The sequence below is a fragment of the Pithys albifrons genome, chromosome 14 (genome assembly GCF_047495875.1).
Source record: "Pithys albifrons albifrons isolate INPA30051 chromosome 14, PitAlb_v1, whole genome shotgun sequence".
In the NCBI taxonomy this organism is placed as follows: Eukaryota; Metazoa; Chordata; class Aves; order Passeriformes; family Thamnophilidae; genus Pithys; species Pithys albifrons.
The window spans coordinates 6,212,171-6,237,173 of record NC_092471.1 but is presented as its reverse complement, the minus strand read 5'-3'; the positions used below and the strand labels follow the sequence as shown (position 1 = coordinate 6,237,173).

The 25,003-nt window shown below is 45.7% G+C and overlaps 2 protein-coding genes across 6 annotated transcripts in view; both read right to left on the bottom strand.

Annotated features, from left to right (window-relative positions):
- Window positions 1-17,281, bottom strand: part of MCF2 (MCF.2 cell line derived transforming sequence) — a 59,491-nt gene extending 42,210 nt beyond the window's left edge. The window contains exons 1-3 of one of the 2 annotated variants that reach the window (XM_071569348.1): window positions 17,112-17,281; window positions 4,524-4,592; window positions 3,862-3,976 (exon numbers count right to left, since the gene is read on the bottom strand). In XM_071569348.1, the coding sequence (XP_071425449.1) occupies window positions 3,862-3,976; window positions 4,524-4,592; window positions 17,112-17,235 (308 nt within the window). In that variant the 5' untranslated portion in view covers window positions 17,236-17,281. Of the gene's footprint in view, window positions 1-3,861; window positions 3,977-4,523; window positions 4,593-6,834; window positions 6,924-17,111 lie in introns of those variants that run through there. The other variant, XM_071569349.1, reaches the window with a different exon arrangement.
- Window positions 17,282-21,371: 4,090 nt separating this feature from the next.
- ATP11C (ATPase phospholipid transporting 11C) overlaps window positions 21,372-25,003 on the bottom strand; it is a 56,798-nt gene continuing 53,166 nt past the window's right edge. For 2 of the 4 annotated variants that reach the window (XM_071569662.1, XM_071569663.1), the window contains exon 29: window positions 21,372-24,826. In XM_071569662.1, coding sequence (XP_071425763.1) covers window positions 24,710-24,826 — 117 coding nt within the window. In that variant the 3' untranslated portion in view covers window positions 21,372-24,709. The remainder of the gene's footprint in view (window positions 24,827-25,003) is intronic. The other 2 variants (XM_071569665.1, XM_071569664.1) reach the window with 2 other exon arrangements.

The following is a 25,003-nucleotide window of genomic DNA, read 5'->3' as shown; positions in this document are numbered from 1 at the left end:
ATATTTTAGGGATTTGTAACATCACACTCAAAGTGCAAAGGTTTCATGTGAATTTATTCAGTGCCTGTGAGGTGCAGCATAAAACAGCATAGAAAATGAGTATGAGGTTTTCAACATGGGTCACACACAGAACTTCTGCATGTAATAAAGTCTGAGGTTATACTTTGTGAACATGACTTTTCAGCCAAAACTTTTATTAGCTAAAATAATTCTGGCAACATGAGATGATTCTGCAGGTTTCTGTTGGTTCTGTTCACCCCCACCACAGGCTAAATGACGCAGGTGAGTGGGAGAGGGGTAAAGGATCCTTTTGTTTGAGGCAAAAGTAAAACACTTTGATTTAACAGAATGGAAACAATTCTCCAATTCCCCGTGGTATTTCCCAATTTAAAAAAAAAAAAGTGTTTACAGAGCACTTCTGTCACCATAATAATACCTGAAGAAAAAACCCAGAATCTAAGTAATTTAGAAAAAGCAGCCAGACTGTAGTGCACTGCCAGTTAATAGAAATATGTCAAAGTAAGTCGCTTACTTGGGGCAAGGTTATGTTCAGAGAGTAGCCTCTGAGCATGCTGATTTACATTTATCAGTCCCCTTATAGAAATAAAGAACAAAGTTCCTGGCAGTCTAACAGCCTTGAAGCCTACTGTGGGAAATTTTTAATTTATTCTGGGGCCAGTGGAGCAAGTCTGTGACTATTTGCAACCCAGGCCTTGCAGGTTTGTCAGATTTCCAGGCCTGCAATGTACCTTTTAGTAAAAATAAATCAATGCTCTCTCCCAAGGCTGCAAGGGGTATTCATTTGCATCCAGCAGCAGAAAGATGGAGACAGATAACCAGAGCAACAATTATTTCTCTGTGGGTGCTTCTTATCACTTTGTAACTTATCCTTAACTTTGTATGTGTTGCAAGATGCACCAGACTAAAAATAAAGACCTGGGATGTTTTGCAGGAGGATTTGAAATTGGATCCTGGAATCTGCAGTTGTGAGATTTAGCACAGGACTGAGAGACTCCTTGCCACTGATGGGATCAGAGCACACCATCACAACCTGCCTAATATTTAAATTCAGAGGTATTTATAGCCAGCAGCACCCTTCACTCTGTCACTGATCTGTGTTATCAGTCACAGCTCTAACCACTTTGCAGCTCACTTCCTAAGCTAGGTGAAACATGCAGAGCTGGTCTAAATACCAAAAAGCTGGATAGTCAAAGAATAGAATAGAACAGAGTATTTCAGTAGGAAGAGACCTACAGCGGTCATCTAGTCCACTTTGCCTGACCAATTCAGGCTGACCAAAAGTTAGAGCATGTTGTTCAGGGCATTGTCCAAACCCTTAAAGGCTCACAATTTGGGGCATCAAACACATCCCCAGGAAGCCCATTCCAGTGTTTAGTCATCCTCTCGGTGAAGAAGGGCTTACTAATACTCAGTCTGAACCCTCCCCTGGTGCAGCTTTGAACCATTCCCATGGGTCTGATCATTGTATCAGGGAGAAGAGCTCAGCACCTCCCTCTCCACCTGCCCTCCTCAAGAAGCGGCAGAGAGCAATGAAATTGCCTCTCAGCCTCCTTCTCTTCAAACTAGACAAGCCCAGAGTTCTCAGCTGCCTCTCATAAGACATTCCATCCAGCCCTTTCACCAGCCTTGTTGCCTTCCTCTGAACACATTCAAGGACCTTCACATCCTTCATAAATTTGGGCCCAGAACTGCATACAGTGCTCAAGGTGATGCCACACCAATACTAGATACAGAAGGATTTTTTTAGTTTTCAATGACAGCATTATTTTTTTTTTATTTCAGTTGTAATTAGGACAGCTTTTGTAATAACAATCTTACATACATCATAACTGACTTCAATTGATTTTATTTTTTCCTTTAAGCTTCTGTCTTACCTTGGAAGAAATTAATTCTTTCAGGCTACAGAAAACACCTGTATTTGTTGTAAGACCACTCTCTAGCAGTTTGCAATCCAAGCCTGCATAAATTGCTGCTTTATCCCTCCTAGGGTCTCATTTCTGCAAATACCAAGATCTGTCAACTTACTTGTGCCTCTCCTTCAAGCACAGCTTGAAGGCAGGCAGGGAGGTATTTTGAGTTGGATGTGCAGGGCATGGAAGGTGGGGACCTACTGCTTATTTTCCTTTACAGCTGTTTCACTCAGGCACTTTCTGCAGCTGCCTCCTTGCCTGCAGCACAGTTCCCAGGAATCCTAAAAATTGACTTGCCTACAGGACTCACCTTCCTCCTGGCTCTGTTACTAATGCCTTCATCCTGATGAGTGAAGACTATCTTTCAGCATCCACCTCCTGCATCTATCAATTATTTCCAGGAGAAAAATTCCTCATGAAATTCAGCTTGCCAAAATACTACAAACCTGACATCCTATGGGGTTTACTTAGACTAGTATCAGTAGGACACTATGCAGTCCTTGCCACTGCCTGGGAAAAGGCACAGTGTGTGTGTTTTTGAGATGTCTTGAAACATCCAGTATGTGGTACAGAGGTGCTGGTGCACACACAGCTAACTCTGACACACAGGTCAAATATTTACCTATTTAGGGACTTCCTGGGCCAAAGTCTGAGCTGTGATCCTGTGATGTGATGCAGCTGAGGGATGTGTATACAGGGGGACCAGAGCTGACACATGCCTACCACCCTCACCAAGGTGAGGCTTCTCCTTGCTTACCAACACCACAGCCTTTCTGGCTCCAAAGGACTAAGAAGCATGTTTAGATGGTCAGGTATTGGGGCAAGCTGTTACAGCAGTAGGAGGAACAGAGAAGAATAATTAAAGTCATTTTACTTAAACATGCTGAACATGCTTGAATCACCAGCAAGCTCACAGCTGTCATTAGTTTCTTGATTAAGTTTGACCTATTACAGGGACAGCAAGACTGTTCATCATGCTAATGCCAGGGTGTTTACAGTCATATGGAGTAAGAAGCCCTGGAGAAACCAGGGAGAGCTGGCAAGTGCAGATGCACAGACATGGGCTGCCCACACAGAATGAAGGAAAAAACCCTCTGCCTGGCACACACCATGGCAGGGTCCTGTTCCTGCTGGGACAGTGCTCTGCAGGCCAGGAGTCCACAAAACCTCAGAGTCCACCAAAAAGAGGACAGAGGAATCAGATTTTTTTTTCCACACAGAGGTGGGTAAACACTCCAAACACTCCATATTTCTTCCAAGGCAGCTGCTGATGGAAAGCTCCCATCTAGCTGCTGTCAACCTGCTCTCCCTGTAGGAAGAAATTTGCCAAAACAGGCATTATTCAAGAAAATTAAGCATTCCAGGTAACTGAGTCACTAGGCTCAGCAGCAAGAAATAGGAGGGCCATTAATCTAAGTTTGCAGCCCTGTATGAGCACAGGCAGACTGTCAGCAGCTTAACCCCAGACATGGGAGCTGCTGAGCCATCCCCTGTCACAGGGACCCCAAACAGTTCATTCCTGTAATTAGCCTCGTCCTCTGGTTTCATTTTTTCCACAGTAATGACTCTCTATTTGTACATGTCAAAAGATTATTTTGCATTGGCATGGCATATTTAAGTGGTGACACATGCCAAAGCTTGAGGAAAGCTTGTGGTTAATTAGAAACTTAATAAACTAAATAAACTAAACATTGTGGCTGACAGGTCATAGGGATGATGTCCACTTCTTACTCTGCAGTTACTGGAACATTAAATACCACATCAGGACAATATAAGGGCTTGCATCATTAAACTTTTCCTTCTTCCTTGCCCTGAGAGCTGAAGATGCGTCTCAGCCCCACACATGGCATTAAGCCGAGTCCCCTGCCTGACCCAGGCAGGACTCACACCTCTGCCTATCACAGACAAGAGCCAGAAGAGAGCCTCATACCTTGGGACCGATGTTAGGTACGTTAAGACTTTAGACACGACCTCCTCAGGCACCTCATTGAAGCGAGCATTGTCAGGGAGGGTGATAATCCAAGCCTTGTCCTTCCCTCGGCCACCTGGAATAAAGACAAGGATGTCTCCCCAGCCATGCTTTCAAGGAGGGTCCACCAGGCACATCAGAAAACACATTGCCACTGCTACAGAGGTTTTTTTATCTCACCAGAATAGCAAAACCAAGAGAAATCCTGCAACCCCGTCCAAGCACAACAGACATGGGCACACGGTAGAAACAAAAATATTATATACCAGGTATTTCCTTTATTTACTGAGCATACTTTGCATGGGACAGCAAAAGAAGTCAGAAATACAATGACAACACAGCACACTGGTCTGGAACCTACAGAAATACATTTCAGAGCAAAGCAGTTGTTAATACATTGAGTAAGAATATTTTACAGTATGGCATGAGATAGAAATCTAATCTGCTCCTTCAAACTCCCGCAATGTTTTATTAACAACATTTCTAGTGGCACTGGATACTACCTGATAGGTAATATTCCTTGCAGAGCATCATTTTGCCAAATAGTGCAGAAGTTTGTCTGGAGTATTTAATTACCACACAGACAGAAAGAGAGAGACCCTGGAGTAGTTCTTGGTACTCACCAGACAGAAAAGCAAACTCCTTCATCAGATCATCACTGATGTCCTTTGCACAGATGGGTATTGCAGTTTCTGGAAAAAGAGAAAAGCAGCGTTCAAAAAGAAAGCACAGATCCAAAGCAAACATGGTTATCAATGTGTTAATCCAAAGGTGGAACTTAAATCAAATGCAGCTCCCTAAATTATACACGAAATTTTGTAACAAAGGATACATGGATCTTACAGAAATAAAAGTTTCTAATAACTATAACAGGGCACAGCCACAATTCAGCAACAAATGTATTCTAGTAAAAGTATCAAGTGAGCAGTGCCCTGAGCTTGAGAGCTCTCCCCTCAACCCTTGAAGGGTCATATCCAGTGTAATTTTTTATATTTTGGGATTAGTAATTTCACTCCCCTATTTTACAAAGTCTCCCAGTGCTTCGTAGCCTTGCCAATGCAATGGGCTGAGGTTTCTGCTGGGAACAGCAGCGTCCAAGTCTGCTGCACTGGGAGCTTTTAGACTGTTACAGTCTTTAATTTTGAACAAATAAGCTTCTGAAGTCATGTTTTCACCTGGCATGGGGCCATAGGCACTGGAGAGGCTGTTGGGTTTATGTTCATTTATTAGATTTCTTTTTGATTAAATAATGGGAGAGGCTGTTTGAATACCATATTTAGCACTGTGTTCATTTCAGTGGAAATGAAGCACATCAGAACAGCATACACAACTTTACCCTTCCCTGGGAGAAGGAAACAAAGACCAGACTGACTAAACACAAGAAGCTTAGTAGACATTTTTCTGGATTATCTACATACGGAATGAGAGCTAAAAATTAGATATCCTTGTTCCTGCAAATAAATGTTTTAAAACACATCTATACAGATTAAAGTCCTTGAGCTTTCTGATAATCAAATTTTAAACACTGATTATTTCACTGAGTTGGTCCTAGGGAATAATCTTCTGGCTGTTTTAAATCAGCTGGGATGCATATTTCAGCATACTCCAGCATAATCAATATTTATTCTATTTCCCTTTTCCCAAAAGCTTTCTGGTCACTTCTACTTTATCGAAAGTTTTTTCAGGTCTTTACCAGGCTGTATGGTGCTTCAGCACAGCAGCCCAGATGTGTAGGAGGTGGGGGATGCTCTGCCTCCTGCAGCCCCCACCCGACATGGCCTACTTTCTACCCTTCTGTGTACATGCTGCTGGTTTTCCCTCTTGTAGATAAAAATGTGATTTTCATTTGTTAAGGATCAAGCCTCAGTCCCACTGGCATCTACAGAAACATTCTTGATTTTAACAGGCTCTAGAATTGCTCTTGTTAAGAAAGAAGTCTGTCTTGCAAAGATATTTCAAATATTTGTCTCTCATTCAACTCCTTCACCCAACTTGAGGACAACCAGCGGCAGGAGATTTCTTCTCTATTCATTGACTTTTTCACCCAGTCAATAGTTTCATACTGATAAAATTCACACTTAATAACTTAAGGAGCTTGAACACATGAAGTAGATGATATCAAACATGCATGTCTTTGGAAATACAAGACAAAAGCCCACACTGTGCACACATATTTGACTCAAATCAGCATAGGGCTGCTCAGCAGCCTGTCTGTTTAGTCAGACTGAAGCCTGTACCCAATGCTCACCCTGCCTATTCCTGACTTTCCCAGAAATGCAGCCACCAGCAAATCCAGGCACAGTTTTGCCACGTGCTGTAACACTCACTCATGACTCAAGTGCTCAACAGTAAAAGCAAACACAGCTCCAGGTTGACAGAAAACGCAGCTTTTGTTTTGGTTCTGCATTGATATGGGAGGGATGTGCCAGTTAATTGAGAGCTGATCGGGCACCAGGCTGGGGAAAGGGGATTAACCTTTGCATGGTAAAAAATTACTCAATAAAAAGCTTCACAAGATATTTTTGCATTGAGAACAACCGAACAATCTACAGCCTTAAACTATGCTGGAGGCAACTATTGTTGGGGAAAAAATATGAGCATTTTTGCTCAGATGTTTTCAAACTTTGCTTTGCAGAAAAGAAATATAATCCCAAACCCACGCTATCTACTTTCAGAGTCCAGTGCTTCTTCTTTGACATCTCTCTTACCTACAATTTCCCCACAATTGTCATGGAAACTGCAAAAACAATGGATGTTTTAATCCTGCCTGTGCTGGGGGCTATAGTAGGACCCGCTATGCCCTCTGGAAACACAGGCACAGGTGACCCCAATCGCACAGCCTGACAGCTAAGCACAACACCGGGGTCATGATGGGAAAGGGATGTGACATTTAGGGGTTTGAGGTACAAAGCATCAAAGGAAGAGGGTACCTACCATGCTTGGGAGTCACCGTTTACTTGCTCCTCAACACTTTATTCCACTGAATGTTTCATCCTTGACTTTGGCACAGAGTTGGATACCCAGATTCCTACACCCTTATGACTTTGAGTATTTCACTTCCCAAGGGATGACAGTTTTGGAACAGGGCTTTCAGTACCTGCAGAAAATCATGTTCTTCTGAGCAGTGCCAAGTTGAACAACCAAAATAACTCATTCAAGGAATTAATAGGTGGGAGTACTTTACCATAGGCAGTGAAGGCATGGAGAGCAACTCCCTTACCTTACAAACCCTCCCCAACTCCTGTGGGCTAGGATAATCCAACAGTGGCAGAACAGCAGGATGGCTGCCCTTTAGCAAGGTCAAGGCACAACAACATCCTGATTGTGGTCTGATTAGAGCCACTCCTTGGCCAACTCATCCTTGGCACTCACTCTGTGTTGGCCACACTCAACCTCCTGGGCAAATATTATGGAAAATCAAGTGCTGGCATCAAATTCACAAGTGCATTGCTGTGCCTGAGGCACATCAGTTGGATACTGCAATAAATCCTGTACAGAAGCATGACCTTTGTCCTCAAATATTAATCTCTGGAAAAATAGCAATGAAAGGCAGTGAGGCACCAAAGATATCTATCTCTCAAACAAGGCTTTGGTTGATGTTCTTGAGCAAGCTGGGGATTTCTTCTTTAAAGGACACTCTTGAGACAGTACAGCAAAGACCCCAGGGTACTGGCCAACACTGCCTATGAACAGCACAGCCAGGCTGCATGTTGCTTGGCACAAGGCAGAGGAAGTTAAGGATTCATGGAAGTCCACTTGTTTCTTTCAAAGCCAAAAAGAGGCTTTGTGATCATCAGCTGTTACAAAATCAAGCCTAAACTCCCCATGTTTCAGCATCCAAGAGGATATAAACTACACTGTTGTCCCCACACAGCTGGTATGACCTCAGGTTTTACTAAAAACCAGCAGCATCTGGATGGGTAAATTGTGATAATAGTGTAGTATCATTTTTATATAGGTTCTAAATTGGGTATTTATAAAATGCTGCTGCAATTAACACATCCAGAGACTCTTCTACAGGGTAATCGTTGCCATGACACAGAGTTTCGGAGGATCCGTGACGCCAAGCAGAGAAAAGACAAAGGGGGCATTCAGAGCTTTCTACCCCACCGAGAAAAACTAATACGGACTCAGCAAGGAGTCCTGCTGAATGTGTCCTGTCCCTATCTGTTGGTTTACACAGTCCAAAACATTTTGCTGGGTCCACTTCACAGGACTGTATCTCGAGGCCATTGCACAGACTGCAGTTGAGAGAATGATGCCCACTGTCAGCAATCTCCCATTTCTAGGCAATTCACCACGGAGGGATTTTCATGTACAGTGGAGGTCTGTAGTGACATTTAGAGAGGGGACAGCTACAGTCTGAGTACAAATTCCTCTTTTAACACTCAATTAAACTCTGAAGTGCTTTGGTCTTTAGCAACTATTGTTTTCTTTCTTTTTCCAACCTTTGCAGGCCCACAGCATCTGCAGACAGCAGCTGTGTAACACATCTGCCAAGCTGACATAACAGCGCCTTACACTCACCACACTGGCCAAATATTGTTTGCTGCTATAAAATTCATTTAGGGATGGCTTTGTTGTGAATGAAGAATAGCAGCTTTTCATGTGGGCGTTGCTGCCGTAGTCTAGGAAACAAAACTGAAGCAAATCAAATGAAAAGGGTAAAGGATCACATTGAGCTTCTCCATGATCTGCTTGTTCTCGACTGCTTGTCCATTTGGAGAGCCAGCGAAGCAGCATTTATTTGGCGTTGAGGAAGTCTGAAAATCAGCAAATTTGTAATGTATTTTCACGTCCCTCTGACTTGCTGGGCTAACTGGGATCACCAGCCACCATCTGTGTCAGGCTGTACCACTGCAGGAAGGCCAACCTGGCTCCAGTGGTTCCTGTGAGACTAAAGATGCCCTTAACACAGACCTACATACACCAACAGCATTTGCTGGAAGCTCTGGTGCTAAGGGAGTTTTAGTGAGCAGGGTTTCATCCAGCTGTCACAGACATCCCTGTCTGAGGCCAGTGTCAGTGCAAGCCTCCCTGAACAGCCTGTGGAGCACAGACTATGTTGGGTGCAAGGATTAAGCCATTCCCATCTTTGCTTTGCACAGGAGTGGGAACTAAAATCCCTTCAAGCAGAGTGCCCCAACAATGAACCCAGCACAGTGAGGAGAGTGACCCTTCCAGCTTCTCCTGCTGAAGCTGCTTGACTTTGCAAAATTAAATATTCACTGGGGCAAAGAACAGAAACACAGCCCTATTTCTGACGACAAAAACCAATGTACCACCTGTCCCCCCAACTCAGTCGATTGCCATATTCTTTCCAAACATCCTAAAGGAGTGACCCTGCAGCCCATCACTTGCAGCATTCATTTTGGATAAGGGGAACAGTTAAACTTGACATTTAATGAGCTGCAAAAATCCAAAGAGCTCCTCCAAGAAGATACAGAGAAACTCATCCTACCCCAGCAGTCAGGGCCCCTTGCTGCAGGAAACCTGAGTCTCCATTGTCTTGGTGGGCATCTGTGCTGGTTTTGACTGGAATAAAGTTCATTTTCTTCAAAGTACCTGGTATGGGGCTGTGTTTTAGAGTTGTGCTGGGAACAGTGTTGATAATTCATGGAGTTATAAGTCAAGGTCTTTTCTGCTCTTCACTCCACCGCACCAGCAAGTGGGGTGTGGGTACACAAGGAGTTGGAAGGGGACATAGGAGGGACAGCTGACCCCAACTAATCCAAGGGATATCCCAGACCATTTGGTGTCATGGTCAGCATATAAAGCTGTGGAAGAAGAAGGTAGGGGGTAAAATTTGGAGTGATGGCATTTTGTCTTCCCACAGTTATGTTTGGCAGACTCCTGCTTTCCTGAACTGCCTGCCCATGGGAAGTGGTGAATGAATTCCTTGTTTTGCTTTGCTTGGGTGCAAGGCTTTTGCTTTACCTTTTAAATTGTCTTTATCTCAACCCATGAGTTTTCCCTCTATTACCCTTCCCATTCTCTTCCCCAGCCCATCAGGAGTGAGTGAGTGGATGTGGGATGCTGAGTTGCCAACTGGGGTTAAACCAAAGCAGTGTCTCAGACAGTGAGTGGCTAAACCTCACCCTGCTTTCTCAGTGACCAGCTTCAAAAGACTTTGAAATCAACACAATCCACAACCCAATCCCATTCTCCCTTTCCACACACCATGTCCAGAAAGCAGGACAGAGGAAAACAGCCTTATTGTGAATGGCATGCTTGCATGCACTACACAAAGCCTGCGCCAAGTGACAAAGTCTGGCTGTACAAAAGGAGTGGGGTAGCAGGATGGAGGCATTCAGGCAGCTGCCCTTACTGCCTGCACACGCTTCAACCACCACCTTTTGGGAGATCTGCCGCAGCTGTGTGGTCTCCAGGCAGTGGCTTCCCCAACAAACTTACACCTGGAGTAGGATCCTGACACCCACATGACCAGATCCATACTCTTGTCTCTCCATCTGATCAGTACTCGCCCAGGAACAGGATATAACACTGTGCACATGAAGAGCAGGTTTTTACACGGTGTTTGTGGTAACTGGAGCCAGGAGGGGCTGGCAACCAGCCAGGTGGCATGAGGCTGATGGAGATACCGAACGGCACATGTATTAGAGAATCTGTGGCAGAGAATAGGACATTGTGCTCCTCAACAAGGCCTGCTGTATCCACCAAAAGGTTATTTACAGGACCTGGTCTAAGCAGAGAACTGACAGCCAAGGTCCTGAGGCTGCTTCCTGGCTCTGAGACTAAACTTTGGTAGCTGGGAGCAAATTGTGTCTCCATTGGCTTCATGTCCTCATTTGCGAACAGAACAGGCACAAGTGCCAGCAGGATATGACATTAGCAAGGGGTCATGAGCATGTTTGATGCCAAGAACAGAAAAGAGTCTTGCAGACCCCATCCACCTATCAGGCTGATGCAGGTGTCCACATCTGTATATATTGTGTCAGACAAAAGGCCAGGTCTTAAAAACCCTGTTGAACTAACCATTGGATGGTGTTCGACTGACCTGGACAGATGAGTAAACCATGGGATTGGTTTCTGGACACACCAGAGAACTGAAGGTCTTGGGATCAGCCATAAAGTTCACCAGCCAGGACTTAGTGGCTTCCTCCCTGAGGAAGCTCAGTTCCACCAAAGTCATCCATGCAGAGCACATGCAGGTTAACCACTTTATGCTGCAATTATACCCTTATAGTCAAGAGAACAGCCTGGCCACAGATTCAGACCTGTGAGGACCTTCTCCCCATTTGAGGAACACCCTGCAGTAAAATACACCCTGCACTGTGTCCTTCTCTCCAAACTCTTCAGCTGCTAAAGAAACTTAGAGACTCTATTGTGTAAAGTGAATAAGCCGCTGTGGGTCTCTCCTGCAATTGCATGTGATCTCAGGTATGCTGCAGAAGCTAAATATGTCACCATTAGTCATTTCTAACAGCACCTTTGAGCTGCACACACCCTCATATGCACCAAAACCATGCTCAGCTGATGGTGCATCCTGCCCTGATACACAGACACTTGTTGCTGGGGTATCTGCTGCAAGGACAAGGCACTGTTGCTGTCCAGGGTGGCCACACAGACCAAATTCTCCTTCAGCCATCTCAATGTATGAATAATAATTTCTGCTGTTGCACAAACACCTGGCACATTGAACAGCCTGTAATTCCAGGTGGTGCAGCCATTCCCTTTGCCAAGCAAGCGACACAAAAGACTCACTAAAATATTTATGGCAGAAAGCTTCAATACCTTTCACTGATGCAAACCCCTATGTCCCCTCTGCCCATGGTAACAGCTCACACCTCACTGCAGCTGGGGACTCACAGGACCATCTGCTCCCCCAAGCCTTGGTCTCAGCCTGCAGGCACCAGCTTCCTATCTGCAGCCAGCCAAAACCAGATTTACATCTGGAGGGAAAGATTAGCAATTAGATTAGGTTTATAAAAGCCTATTTTTCTGGAAGATGTGATGTATTGATCCTGAAGAAGATAGGGCTCCTGGACCAATTCAGTCAATAGCCTGATGGTAAATCTCCACCTGACACAAATCTCTCGGTAAATCCTCAACCTGGCAGAACTTGCAAAACCCAGTCTACAGGGTGGCTGAGCTTCCACCTTTGATGTTTCCTAGGAAGAGCACCAGCACAATACAGGGGATAAGGGATGACAGAGCTGCTGAAAGAGCTGCACCCTTGGAACATGGTGGGAGTCGTGAACGACAGGGTGGTGCAGCTGCTGGCAGCACACTCTGGTCCCCAGGCTACAGGTGGCAGTGGGGCGATCCCAGGAGCTGCCAGGAGCTCAGTGATGCTGGCAGCCAGGCCTGGGTGGCCCTCAGAGAACTCACTACAGAGTCAGGTCAGCATCAAACACCTTCTTTGGAGCCAGACAGGACAGACGCACAGCAGCAGCCACCACGCCGATGATTCAAAGCGACCCAGCCCCTGCAAGGCCATGTCCTGCACATGGCATGAAAGCCCCAGGGAGGTTAGTCCATCACTAGGCATGATGGTCACCATGTCAGGTTCAAGGACTCTTTAAATTATCCTACCCTTTGTCAGACTGGGAAGGATTTTTATGGAAAGGCTCACTCTGCAAGTTCCTTCTTTTGCTTCTCCCCAAGCACCTGCTCCAACACAGTGTAGGAGGCAGGATATGGCACCAGATGGTCCTCTCTTCTGACCCAGGGGCTGTGCTTCTCCACCAAGACCTTCCAGGGCTTACATGCAGTTGATGCTTCAGCGCAGACACACATTGCCATCACCCAAACCTGGGGGTGTGCTCAGCTAAGAAATTGTACAGCCAAAAAAAGCAAAGCTTCTGAAAAAATAGAATGACCTTTTCAAAAGGCTTAGATTTATATACACTGAAGATAAAAGGAAAAAACAGAAAAGAAAATGCTGTGAATGGAAAAAAGAATTAGGGAGAAATTTTTAACTTGGTACAGTCCAGGTTTGTGGACCATCATCCAGGCAGCATGCCTGTTCCACAGAGGAATGTTCTCACATGACCAGCTGGATCACCACCTTAGAACAGGAGCTGATCCATGTGGCCTGAGAGGGATCAGATGCCACCACATCCAGGCATGCACAGAGTGACCCAGGATCTGGCTGCAAGTCCTGGGGCAGGAGCCTCCCACTCCTGGGCATCCCTCCAGTGGGGAAACATAGGCTGTGAATGAGCAGGAGCACCTACAGCACTGGCATGGCACAGCTGCAGCCACTCACTGACACACAAAACCAGCAAAACCTCATTCCTGCTGACCATGGGCCATTGCTGCTGGCAAAACAAGGTGCAGCCAGCCAAGGATCCCAGACAAGGTGCAGCCAGCTAAGGATCCCACATTCATGGGAACGTCATCCTCTAAGACAGTTTTGGGAACTGGAGTGAGCAGGAGGGTCCACAGGAGCCAGGACTAAGCCATGTTGCCAGTGAGGAGGATGCTCAAGGGAGGTTAAAAGGTCCAGGGTGTCCCAGTGTGCTGAGGATGGTGGAGTTTCATGAGGAGGAATCTCTTCCAGTTTAGATTTAGCAGCTGACAAACTGTGGAAGCTTTTGTAAGAAAAGGTGAAGCAAAAGCAAACTAAATGTCAACAAGGCTTATGTGTTACCTTCTGTTATGCCCTGATGTTTTCATGTCCAATCAGAAAAGCTGTATTCTCATATCACACCAAACCAAGCAAAAATTGGGAAAGATAAAAGCCAGCTCCACTGTACATGAATTCATGTCTATTGCAAGAAATGTAATAAAAGATTCTCAACACCCACTCTTATGGATTCAATCGCAGTGTGGGAGTTGAGAAAATCAAGTTTCTTGCATTTCTACTACTTAGGAGCTTCAATACACTTTTAGTTTTCTCCTATTTCCAATTTCAGTCATTCTTCCCTTACCAAAGACAGCACTTATAGGTGTTTTCACATCAGCACCAGGATGCGTTTGCCAGCTGTGCAGGAAAATGCACATTTAGCATCTGTCACCAGCACAGACCTCCTCAGCCAACATCAGCCCTCAAACCAGAGCCCGTTCAGCCCAAAAGACTTCTAAAGCCCAATAAAAAAACACAGACATCAGTAACTTTCCCATCATCATTCAATATCATGCAAACCCCGTGTTTAACAAGATGCATTCCAGCTTTGCACACAAAATAACTCTTGGGAGATGTATCAGCAGTAAATCACTGGTTCCCACTGTCTGCCAAAGGAACCTGGAATTAAGTTCATTGATGTCACTGGAACAATTTCTTTCACACCCCATATAGCCAGGAAACTAAGCCCTGTAGCCAGGTTCCCCCAACGGCATCACCTGGAAACTCTACTGCAAAGCAAGGGAAAATAAATGCAATTTTTCCCGAATTGAAAATAGAAATGTCCAATTCTCACATTCCCCTGTTAAGCAAAAGCACATCTCCAAATACAGCTAATGGCATTCCTGCAGCAGAAGGCCAGTGGAATAGAAAGTGAGAGGGGGAGGATGTTGCTGGTGCTTGTTGGCTGTCTCACACCACCCAGCCCTTGGGCAGACATCCCTGGAGCAGCAGAATAACTGTGCCTGCACTGGGTCCCAGGGAACAACTGTACCCCAGGAGATTCTGATTCATCCCTGCTGTAAAATCAAGTCCAGCATTTCCTGGGAGGAGAAGGGATTCAGAAAACAAGGCAGCCCCACCCAGTCACTTCCACCAGTGCTCCTCAAATTCCAGTTCCTCTGCCCACCAATTTTCCAATAGCCTTAAATTTCCCTGCATTAGGGAAGCTGGCAGATGGGATGACTGAGGCTGAAGCAGTGGAGCAAACTGAGGAGTGTGGGGCCTGAGCTGTGTTTAGTCCATGTGCCCAACGACCACTGTCGCAGGGACACATCGCTGCCCATTCACAGGCTGAGGCTGAGGGCACTTGCCTGGTTTGTGGCTCCAGGATCCCCTGGCAAATCCTACCTGCCAAAACCAACTTTAACAAAAGGCTCTTACCATGGCATGACCAGGGGCAATATCCAAGTTCTGAACTCTCTCTCTCCAGGCACACAGGAAAGCTCTGTGTCGCCAAGTATCCTCAAGTTCAGTGGCAAAGAGAGCACTTTGGAAAACTCTTTCCCCCACCATGTTCTACACTTTGGTTGCTCCCTCCCACACAGCCCTGCTGTCACTCCACTTTTGTCCTGGTACATGAATGATAAACCATTAGTGTGGTTGTAGCAAATGTGATGTAGGGAGAGGAAGTACATCCCACATACTACTGACTGCTCCCAGTCTACTACTCCTCTGTGGCCCACCCAAAGGGGTCTAGACTGATGACAGCACAGAGCTTTTCAAGGCTGTGGTAGTCCTGCAGCTCTGCAAGGGAGCCCAAGTCATTTTAGAGACAAGAATGGCCATAAAAGGCTTGGGTTTTATACAGACTTCTATCTCACTCTAAAGCAGATATGGAGGGAACATCACCTTCCACTAGAAACAATCAACAAATTTCCAGTACTGCTGCATGTAGAGAAATGGTTAAAACGTGGTCCCAGATTAGGCTGAATGCTCAGAAATCAGTGATGAGGAAAAAACCCTTCTCATTTATTTTTAATCTCATGATTTGGGGAACCTTACTCAACTTTGTCTCTTTTTCAGGATCTCATTTTAAGAACCTATGTAGATGCCAAATCACGCGTCCGGATGCTGGAGTTATAACCACACAAGTGTGCCTTTGTAGGGATATTTTGCTTTTGTATGAGCATTACACAAAGGTCATCTGCTAAGAGCTAGCCAGGAGACAGGGCTCATGCTCACAAGAAACCTGCTACCTGCTTTCACCCAGTTCCCATTACATCGCACATAACAAACGTTCACCATCTGCGTCCCCATTCCCGTGTCACCCAGCTCCTGCTCCAGCATTGTGGGTGTTCCATGTTGACACCAGCACAAGGAAGATTTCATCACAGCCATTCCAGCAGCATCCTTCGCTGATTGACCATCCCTGCCTACATTTTCCTATTCCATTTGCAGGACGCAAGGAAATTAACAGGGTCTGGCGGGCAGGACAGCTGGAGTAGAAGATGCTGTTGGCATCATCTCAAAAGGGCACATACACAAGCAGCTCCTGGGAAGCAGGTGACACATTAGTAAAGTCCTCACCTGTGACTTACCCTCTGACAAATTCTTTCTGCACCCCAAACTGTGCTTTTCAAAGAGGTCAAGGAGCCTGGAATTAGACTGGAAGCTTTTTTTGGGTCAGTGTGTCTTTTTTGTGCCTGGCATGGCTCCAAGTACTCTGCCAGCTTCGAACAGATAAGGAATGATGCTTTTGCATGCCTTTGACTCCTGCCAAGCTGTGCATCCTCTAGTAAGGCTGGAGCACCCAAGGTGCTGCTGCCATTCCTGGATTAGAAAAGACCTCACTGCAAAAATACCTGTACTTCCTACAGGAAAACAACAAAACAAAAAAGTGAGGCCTCCAGTTTCTAAGCAGATCACTGTCCATCAAAAGAAACAACGCTGAGGCAGCTACGGCCTGAGGAAAGGGATCAGATTGCATTTGCTTCTCACATTCACGGTGTGCAGCCATAGAACCACAGCCACATCAGTACAATGCTGCATTCCCGGCACAACCTGGGATTCAGAGGTGTTTGAGGACCGGGGAATGAGGGAGGGAAGAGGAGGTAAAACTAACAGAGGCACACACACATACATCTACTGCTTTTCTACTTCAGACCCTGGGAAAGGGCAGTCACTGCCATCAGGCTGAGATGCAACTTCCCAGGAAAGAGTTCTGTAGTTCTGGCCATGGGAATCTGAGCAGGGACTTGCACTGGTGAACACCCTCCTGTCTCACCAGCAGCACATCCAGCCTTCAAACCGCACTTTGAGCCACGCATTCCAGCGGCACGAAGGGAAGGCCAGCAGCGCAGGGGGACACAGCACCTCATTAAAAGCCGGGGCCGGTCGGCACCGACCATTGAACAAACAACAAAATAGCATCTCGAGTGCTCAGCAACCAGCGTGCGACGAACCCTCCCGATGCATCGCGGGGCTGCGGGACCCACAACCCTCGGCAGCGGCATCGCGCGAGCGTCGGCAGGGGAGCGATGGGGCACCTGTGGGCTCCCCGCCGGGACCGGGAGTGCCAGCCGGGAGCCGCTGCTCCCACGGAGAGTGTGCGGGGAAAGCCCTTCGCCCCCCGCCCGCCGCCCCGGACACCTGCGAGCCCCGCGCCGGCCGCGGCACTCACCAGCGGCCGCCTCCAGCAGCGCGGCGGAGCGCAGCAGGCGGTAGTACCGCTCCATGTCCCCCGCCGAGGTGCCCCCCGGCGGGGGCCCGGCCGGGACCGGGGCCGGGGCCGGGGCCAGGGCCATGCCCCGGGCAGCGCTCCCCGCCGGCAGCGCCGCCGCTCCGGGCCCGTGCGGCCGCCCAGGCGGGGCCACCGCCTCCGCCCGCCTCCCGCACCGCCCCGCGCCGCCCGCGGGACGGATCGCCCCTTTTTTCCCTTTTCTTTCTTTCCCCACCCACCTCTGTTTGCTCCCTGCCTCCTGATTTTTTTTCCACCTTTTTTCCCCTTCCACTCGTTTTCCCCTCTTCCCTCCCTTTCCCGTCTTTTTTCTCCCTTTTTCCTTCCCCCCCTCTTTTTCATCTTTTTCCTCCCTGTTCCGTCTTTTTTCTCCTTATTCCTTCCCCCCCCCCGCTTTTTCCTCTTTATTCCCTTTTCACCCGTCCCCCTCTTCTTTTCTTTTTTAAATTCGCCCTCCCTTTTCCCCTCTTTCCTTTTTCCTTTCCCCCTCTTTTTTTCTTTTTTCCTTCCTCCTTTTTTCTTGACTCCTTTTATTATCCTTTTCCCCTTTATTTCTCTTTCCTTTTTCTCTTTTTTCATTTTTTTTCTTCCCTTCTTTTCTCCCTCCCCTTTATTCCTATTTTTTTATCACTACTCTCAGTGCCCCTCAGCACACCACCCTGCCCCTGGATTTGCTCCCTGCCTTAGAGCCTATAGCACTGCTCTGAGGAAAAAAAACCCCAAATCGTTTCCAACCTCTGCAAGTGGCATTCTAGCAAATTCCTGGAACAATTTATGAGAACTACATTAAGCCATACTACAGCCACTGCTGGCCAGAGCTCTAGGCATCATTCTCAGTTTTCCTGATGCTGAGGTTCAAATGATGCCAGCTCATTCTCAACAGGAACCTGAGCTGCCCAGGAAGGCAGTACAAAGAAGTGGATGTTCCTGTTTTTCTAAAACAACCTTTTAATTATGCTTCTTAATATAATAACAGCCTTTTTCCAACACTTCAGCAGTCAGAGCTATTAATTTAGAACCCAAGATCCAACAATGGTAACATAAAACCCAGTGTCTTTTGGTAGACCATGGCCTTCTTACACTGATACAGAATTTTTCAAGGAAAAACTACCCATTCAGTCAGTAATCCTTGGTCATGACACAGCAGATCCTCACCAACAGAACAGTTTGAATAGATGATTTTTTTTGTCTGGTCATAAAACACATCTTGTGTGACAGGGAGAGTTCATGTGCAGTTACTCATCAAAAAATCTGGCTGAGGTGCACAGCAGTAAAATGTGGTTATAAAATAGCCACATGCAAGGCTACAGACAAGGAAAGACAACCATGCCACACTCCTGTATTCTTACCACAGGGATGCAATTTGCCCTAAAGTGCCACAGCTCATGGAGAAATAAGGCCCATCCAAGTGCTGAAAATCTCTTTTTTGCTCTACCACTGTGCACAAGATGCTCTGCTGTAAGCAGGACTCACCCCTGCTAAGTGTCACATATCCACATCTGTCATTGGTTTCGGAAAGAACAAAGCACCCTAGTAGAAGCTGCAGCTGTTATCCCTAAGGTTCAGCAATCAATCCATTTCTTGCTCTTTGAACAGAAGACAAAATCATTAAGACAGGATCTGGCTCAGGTCTCTGCAGACAACACACCCTGTTCAAGTCCCAGGTGGGCTGGGCTGGACCACAGCACCAGATACTGGCAGGAATTCCACATCCCAAAGCTGCACCGCCTCCAGTCAGTTCAGGTGGTGCAAGGCAAACTCAGCCAGCACTCAGCATGGAAAAACTATGTTCTCTTAGACTGAAGGGTAATTGCTCATGGCTTTTCCTTATGGCCACAAAGATTCTTGGTTTGGAAACCTGGCTGCTACAGTCCCTCACAATAAATGCCCAGTTATCCCAGCACAGCATTTCATGGAACTATCATCCATCTTCTCGGATTTTACACTGGCAGAAGATACTCAGCATGTCTGTGTCCTCCAAAGCCAAGCATTGCTCTCTGCCTGTCCAGGAAATGATAAGCTGAGATAGAAGGAACAATGAAATGGATAAAAAAGAAACAATTACTGCCAGAAACACAGGTTTTTCTTTTCCAGGCATTCCCATCCAGGCCCCATAACAACATTCAGCAGTCTGACAGTAGCACATACACACCTGCATGCGAGGGAAAAGAGGTGTTTCACAGAGCCGGGGAAAACCCTGCCAGCACCTGCAGCACCTCTGCAGAGATTTATTTCATGTGGGTGCAATTCCTTATCCTTAAATCTCATCTTAGGCAGAAGGTGTATGAAGAGTTCCAACTAATTTTATTAATTCCAGATCAGAGGCTGGAAAAAAGAAACCCCTCAAACAAAATTCAGAATCTCTTGAATTCAAAAAAAGTTCTTTTTTCCTCTTCCCAGGTTAAGGCTAGAAGGTTGGGTTGTGACTAGAGCCATTATTTGGGTTTGAGAAATCACCTTTCAAAAATACCTGTTTAATCAAGTGCTGGGAACTGGAAAAACAGAGCTGGCTAAATGCAGTTCAGAGTCAAACTGATGTCCAAGTGAATCGCTCACTTCTGGAATATGCATAGCAACAGCAAAGTATTTGTGCGTAAGTAATTAAGCTTGGGTTGATTTTCATAAACAGGAATTTTAGGAGGATTTCTTGTGCAGACAGCAGCACCACCCTCAATCTGGGGGTACTATCTGCTGTGGGCTCTTTTCAAGCTGGTCCAGGAGGAGCAGATCCTCCATAGCTTGGCAGAAATCCTGGTCCCACTGAAGCCAGCCAAACCTGCACAGATTTAATCAAGATCAGGATTTTATGTCACCTACTTGAATGTGAAAAAAAGAAAAAGGACTCTGTTTTCCCACTCTCACTTTCTCCCTGGGTTAGTCAGACCTGCCTTATTTGTTGTTACAACCCCTGGTTTTGAAAGGAACACTCACACAAGTGCACACACACCCTTTCTCCAGGCCACAATGTATTTTCCAGCCTAGCAGGTTACCTACCCCTAGATGTGTGAAGATTTAAGAAGCAAAGCCCAATCCCAGCATTGAGAATGCTGTGGACGCATCTCCTGCAACAGCTGCTGGGGGATAGGGAGGGACAGGGACACCATGACCCCTTCACGTGCCAAGAGCCCTCACATGCCAACAGCCTGACCTTAAAAAAATTGCTGTCCTTGTTAAAAATCACCTTACAACACAGCATTGCTTCTCCTTTCTAACAAGGTCTACATGGGTGTTTTAAATGCTACCTTCAGTGCCTTCTGAAATACAGTGACCTGAGGTCATCTCCCATCGCTTACATTTGCAGCTTTTGTCCTGGCAGCCTGGGTAGCCAGCTCAGAGTGGAACCTTTTCCAGCTCTTCAGATGATTTTCACTATCACTCACTTGGGCTATTAAGATTCTCAATGCGTGTATCTGGTTTCCAATAGTATAAGCTGCTTCGGAAAGGTTAGAGTTTGTTTTAAATAGCTCAGCCATCTGTCCTGCAGTGGCTGATGGGAGCTGCAGAGATCGAAGCAGCCAAAACAGAATTTTTCAAACTGTCAGCTTTTCATTACAAACATTTCAGCTTGAATCAGACCCGTGTCCTTAAAAAAAAAGTTAAGTCTATATATTTTCCTTGAGTATTATACAAACACTGTGAGTCGTGCTTTAACAGCTTCCTTGCAGTGTTGGAATCTCATCAATGCAAATATCTGGCCTGGATTTCACCAGCACCACGCACTTTGCAAGCCACAGAATCAGCCTCATTTGTGAGTTTCTAGGCTTTGAACTTAATAATGCTCATTTATTACAGGTAGTCATGACACACAGAACCAACACAGCAGTAAGGAAAACACTTCATGTATGGAAATCAGGCACACGGACCTGCATTTTTCTCACCCAGTTCCTAAATGTCAGCTAAAGCTCCAAGTTCACCTGTTCTACCAAGTTAAATCAATACATTCACTTAATTCACAGGACTCACTTTCAGCAGCTATTACCAGCAGAATTGCTAATACATTGCTAGAAAAATAAAAATATATGAGAAGCAACTAGTATTTCCTAATGCAAATGCTGCTCCACATCAAACAACCAAAAATGGCCTTGCTGGTATCATCTGCCCGCCAATGAAAATGTCAATCAGCCCCTTAGTACCACCCTGGAAAGGCCCATGTAATAAACTATCACCCCTGAGTATCCAAGGAGACAAGACAGACAACAGATATATATTAATCAGAACAACATACCAAAGTTTATTGATTACTTCAAACAAAAGTTTCTGTAATGAAAAAAGAGCAAGTTGCATTCATAAAAGGTAACATTCACATTCAATTTCCTTTATATAAAGCAACATAAATGTATAAAATTGCATTTAAGTGAAAAAAATGTAAGGTTGCAGTCCTCTTTTTTTTGCAAGAAGCTGAAAATGTATTTGCTCATTGCCTGTATATAATTTACATTTTCTACATACTACATGTTTTTTAAAAAAATTCGTAGCTGGGAAGTTGGATAAATGGTGCAGTATTATGTAAGTTTTTCAACTGTGTGTATACAAATTTAATTTGAAGCTTTTATGCAACTCCAAGTAATTTGTAGTATTTTCGTAACAATTATGATTAGTGTTTGAAAAGTTGCTATGACTACATCAAGCTCCACTGTTATCACATAACAGTTTTAGAGGGAATCTTAATTACTTTCCTTATCTTTCAATGTCACTGGTCAGTGATTAAACTTTAACGAATTATTATGAGAAAAACCCAGCCTTTTTTCCTTCAAGTTTTTCCACCGATAAGCCTGTACTGACCTTTTAGCTCACTGAGGAGCACCGTAACAGTGCATTGGGTATCATGAAACAAAAGCCACCACAGCACTGCTCTCAGATTATTGCCACTTGAGCATCCTGCTGCCTTACACCTTACAGTCACTATCACTACTTTTTCTTCCCCTCTCTAACCTCAAAAGGGGTCTCCTGTTCCCCCTGATTTCACAAGCCCCACAGCAGTAGAAATTTCATTTTTGCCATTGCTGAATGATGAGGATCAGCTCCTCTGCAGGTGCAGGGCAACCTGGTGGTCCTGGCACCAAGCGTTACACCAGTGCACTAGCTGAGGATCCAAGCCCAAGAAAACCTGCATTTTCCTAAAAGAGTTGCTATTCAAGACATTTAACGCTAATTTCACCCTGCCTGTCAGCACACACACCTTGGGTTTGAATATACAGCTAATGGCAATCTGGTGGGGATTGGACACTTGGAAACAGGAAGAGAAAGATTTGGTTCTCAGAAGCCTTTGTCTTTAAACAGGCTGCAAAAATTAGCCTGTTTAAGTGACTGCTTGGACAGTTCACACACAAATGGCAAGTTTCACTCTGTTCCCACTAACATCACCAGCAAAACCTCCAGTGGACTTCCAGGGGAAGAGACTTTGACCCTCAGAGTAGAGCGTGACATGAAACAGAGAAGCAAGGTGTCAGGCATGGGACCATTTGGGCTTGGAATGGTTTTGAATCACAGGAATTAGGCATTTTAGTGCCCACATTTTAAAGGTTATGTAAACACAAGTCAGCAACTGTATATTTAAGGAGAAAGGTTAGATTTGGCATGTAGAGCATATCTTCATTGTATTCATTGTATACTTGATCTGTAGGCACCACATTTTAGCAAGAAAAGTTGAGAATGGGACAGGGTCTGCAAGTTGAATTCTAGGTCCATGAAATGAGCTAGGAAAAGGAAAAAAGACAAAAATAAAAGCTTTGCCCATGGGACACATGCTGGCAGTGCAGCTCCTTACTTGCATGCAGCAAGGAGTTGAGCCATGGTCGCTGACATGGTGCAGATGCCACTTGCGTTGAGGCCAGTGCAGTGTGTATAATACAGTGGTCCTGTCCCTATGTCCCCTCCCATGCTGGGTGATGGCAGAGCAGCCGTCGGCCACAGGGACTGTGCACACCCCTTTCCCATTCAGGTAAGGCCCATCCAAAGTCCTTCCAATGCATGGGGGAATTTGCCAGCAGTTGATCTGCACCAGTTGAAGACAGACCACAGAGGGGTGGCAGCGAGAGAGCAAGACTCGATTCTTCCAAAATTTAAGCCTGCAGCTTAACAAAATTTGCTGAGGGGAATGTTCCATCCAGTCACAAATTGTTTCATTGCATGTAAATGACACAAAGCCTGAGCAAGCAGGAGCCAAACCCAGCGGCAGCATAGAGCTTGTTGCTTCTGAAATGAGACTTGAAGCTTCTCACAGTAGTTCCTCTGCCCCACTCACAGCGCTGGGGCCGGGGGAAATCGGCACGAGGGAGGGACCGTCACACCAACCGGTGGTGGCACATAGGGTGCTCTGTCACTGCTTATGACTCAACACAACAAAAAGTTGCTCTTTCCACATAAGTATCAGATGAAAAAAAAACTTATATTGAGAGTCAGGCATGTCACTTCCGCTATGCACAACCTAAAGAGAAAAGTTCCTACGACCACGGTAACAGGTAGATTTTAAAAGAACATGCCAATTTAAAAGCCAAATAAAATATAAAATGAAATCAGGTTCATGTTTTCCATTGATTTTATAACCAGCTTCTTTTTTCTTAGTGCAAATAACTCAAGATGCAGTTTTATATGCCTGCAGGTTCACAGGCACAGCCCATGTCCCTGGGAGCAGCCAAGGAACTGCACTGTCACTCAGGCCTTTATAGTGTTGGAGCAACTGCACAGTGCAGTAATGTAAGCACAGCCACAGGAGCTTGGGCAGAGAGGCTCAAAGCCTGCCACAGTCCAACTTCTGGGATTCCTTCCTCCCCCACGAAAGCTTCCTTCCATCACAAGCAGCCACAAAACAACCTTTTCTTCACCCTTCAGCAGGAATAAATCCATCAGCAAACTGGCCACAGGAGGATGCTCAGGTGCTTCCCAGCACCACAGGTCTCTGCATGGACACCACCACTGTGGATGAACCACAGACCGCTTCCAGCCATACCTGGAGGGATCAGCAAAGATTTCTCCTGAATTTTCAAGTAATTCTGCCACATGCATCTGGCAACCCATGGCTGGGAGGGGCAACACCCTGCCAATGGGTTGCAGCCCCAGCACCAGGAGAGATGCTCACAGGGATGCATTCAGATTCTGTGTGAGAGGAGCAGCCTTTTCCCAGTGCCTTCAGGGAGTCAGAGAGGGCTGTTACTGGGTTTAAGTCTGTCCTACTTCTTTGGTCAGGCAGAGCAAGAGATTTGAGCAGCTCCCTGCTTCTCTGAGATCTGCAGTGGGCAGAGGAAGCCCCTGTGTGAAACGGGGCTGTCATTGCGCTCTTGCACTTTGATTCATGCTGTTTTGGATGAATTCCTAAAGATGCTTTCTCAGCCTCCAATGATGTAGAATTTGGCAGAATTGTTCTTCTGCAGGGGGGAAGCCACAAAACCAAAGACAAACAGGTACCATGGGGCCAGTGCCCTGGCTGCTGCTCTTTCAGCATGGCTGCTTACAGTCCTTGGTAATATCAAAGAGAACTGTTAGGTTAAAACCATGGGCTTTTTCCTACAGCATGATTATATGCAGTGTTTGTATGGAGCACTTTAAAGTATCCTGAGAGGATATCTTTCTGCCAAATTAGTAACAGCATCTTCAGTCTTCACATAACCATTCTCTATACGTTTGTATGAGACTAAAACAGGCAGATCAAAGGGGCCAGCCTGCAAAAATCAGAAGGAAAACACATAAAATATTTCAACTGTTACATTCCCAAACTCACAAAACTTTTCCTGGGTTATTTTTAGAAGAAAATAATTAAATTTTTACAGGAGAAGAAGAATGATTAGCCCATAATAAAAGTGCCAAATGTCATTCACAACCAAGTAATCAGATGATAA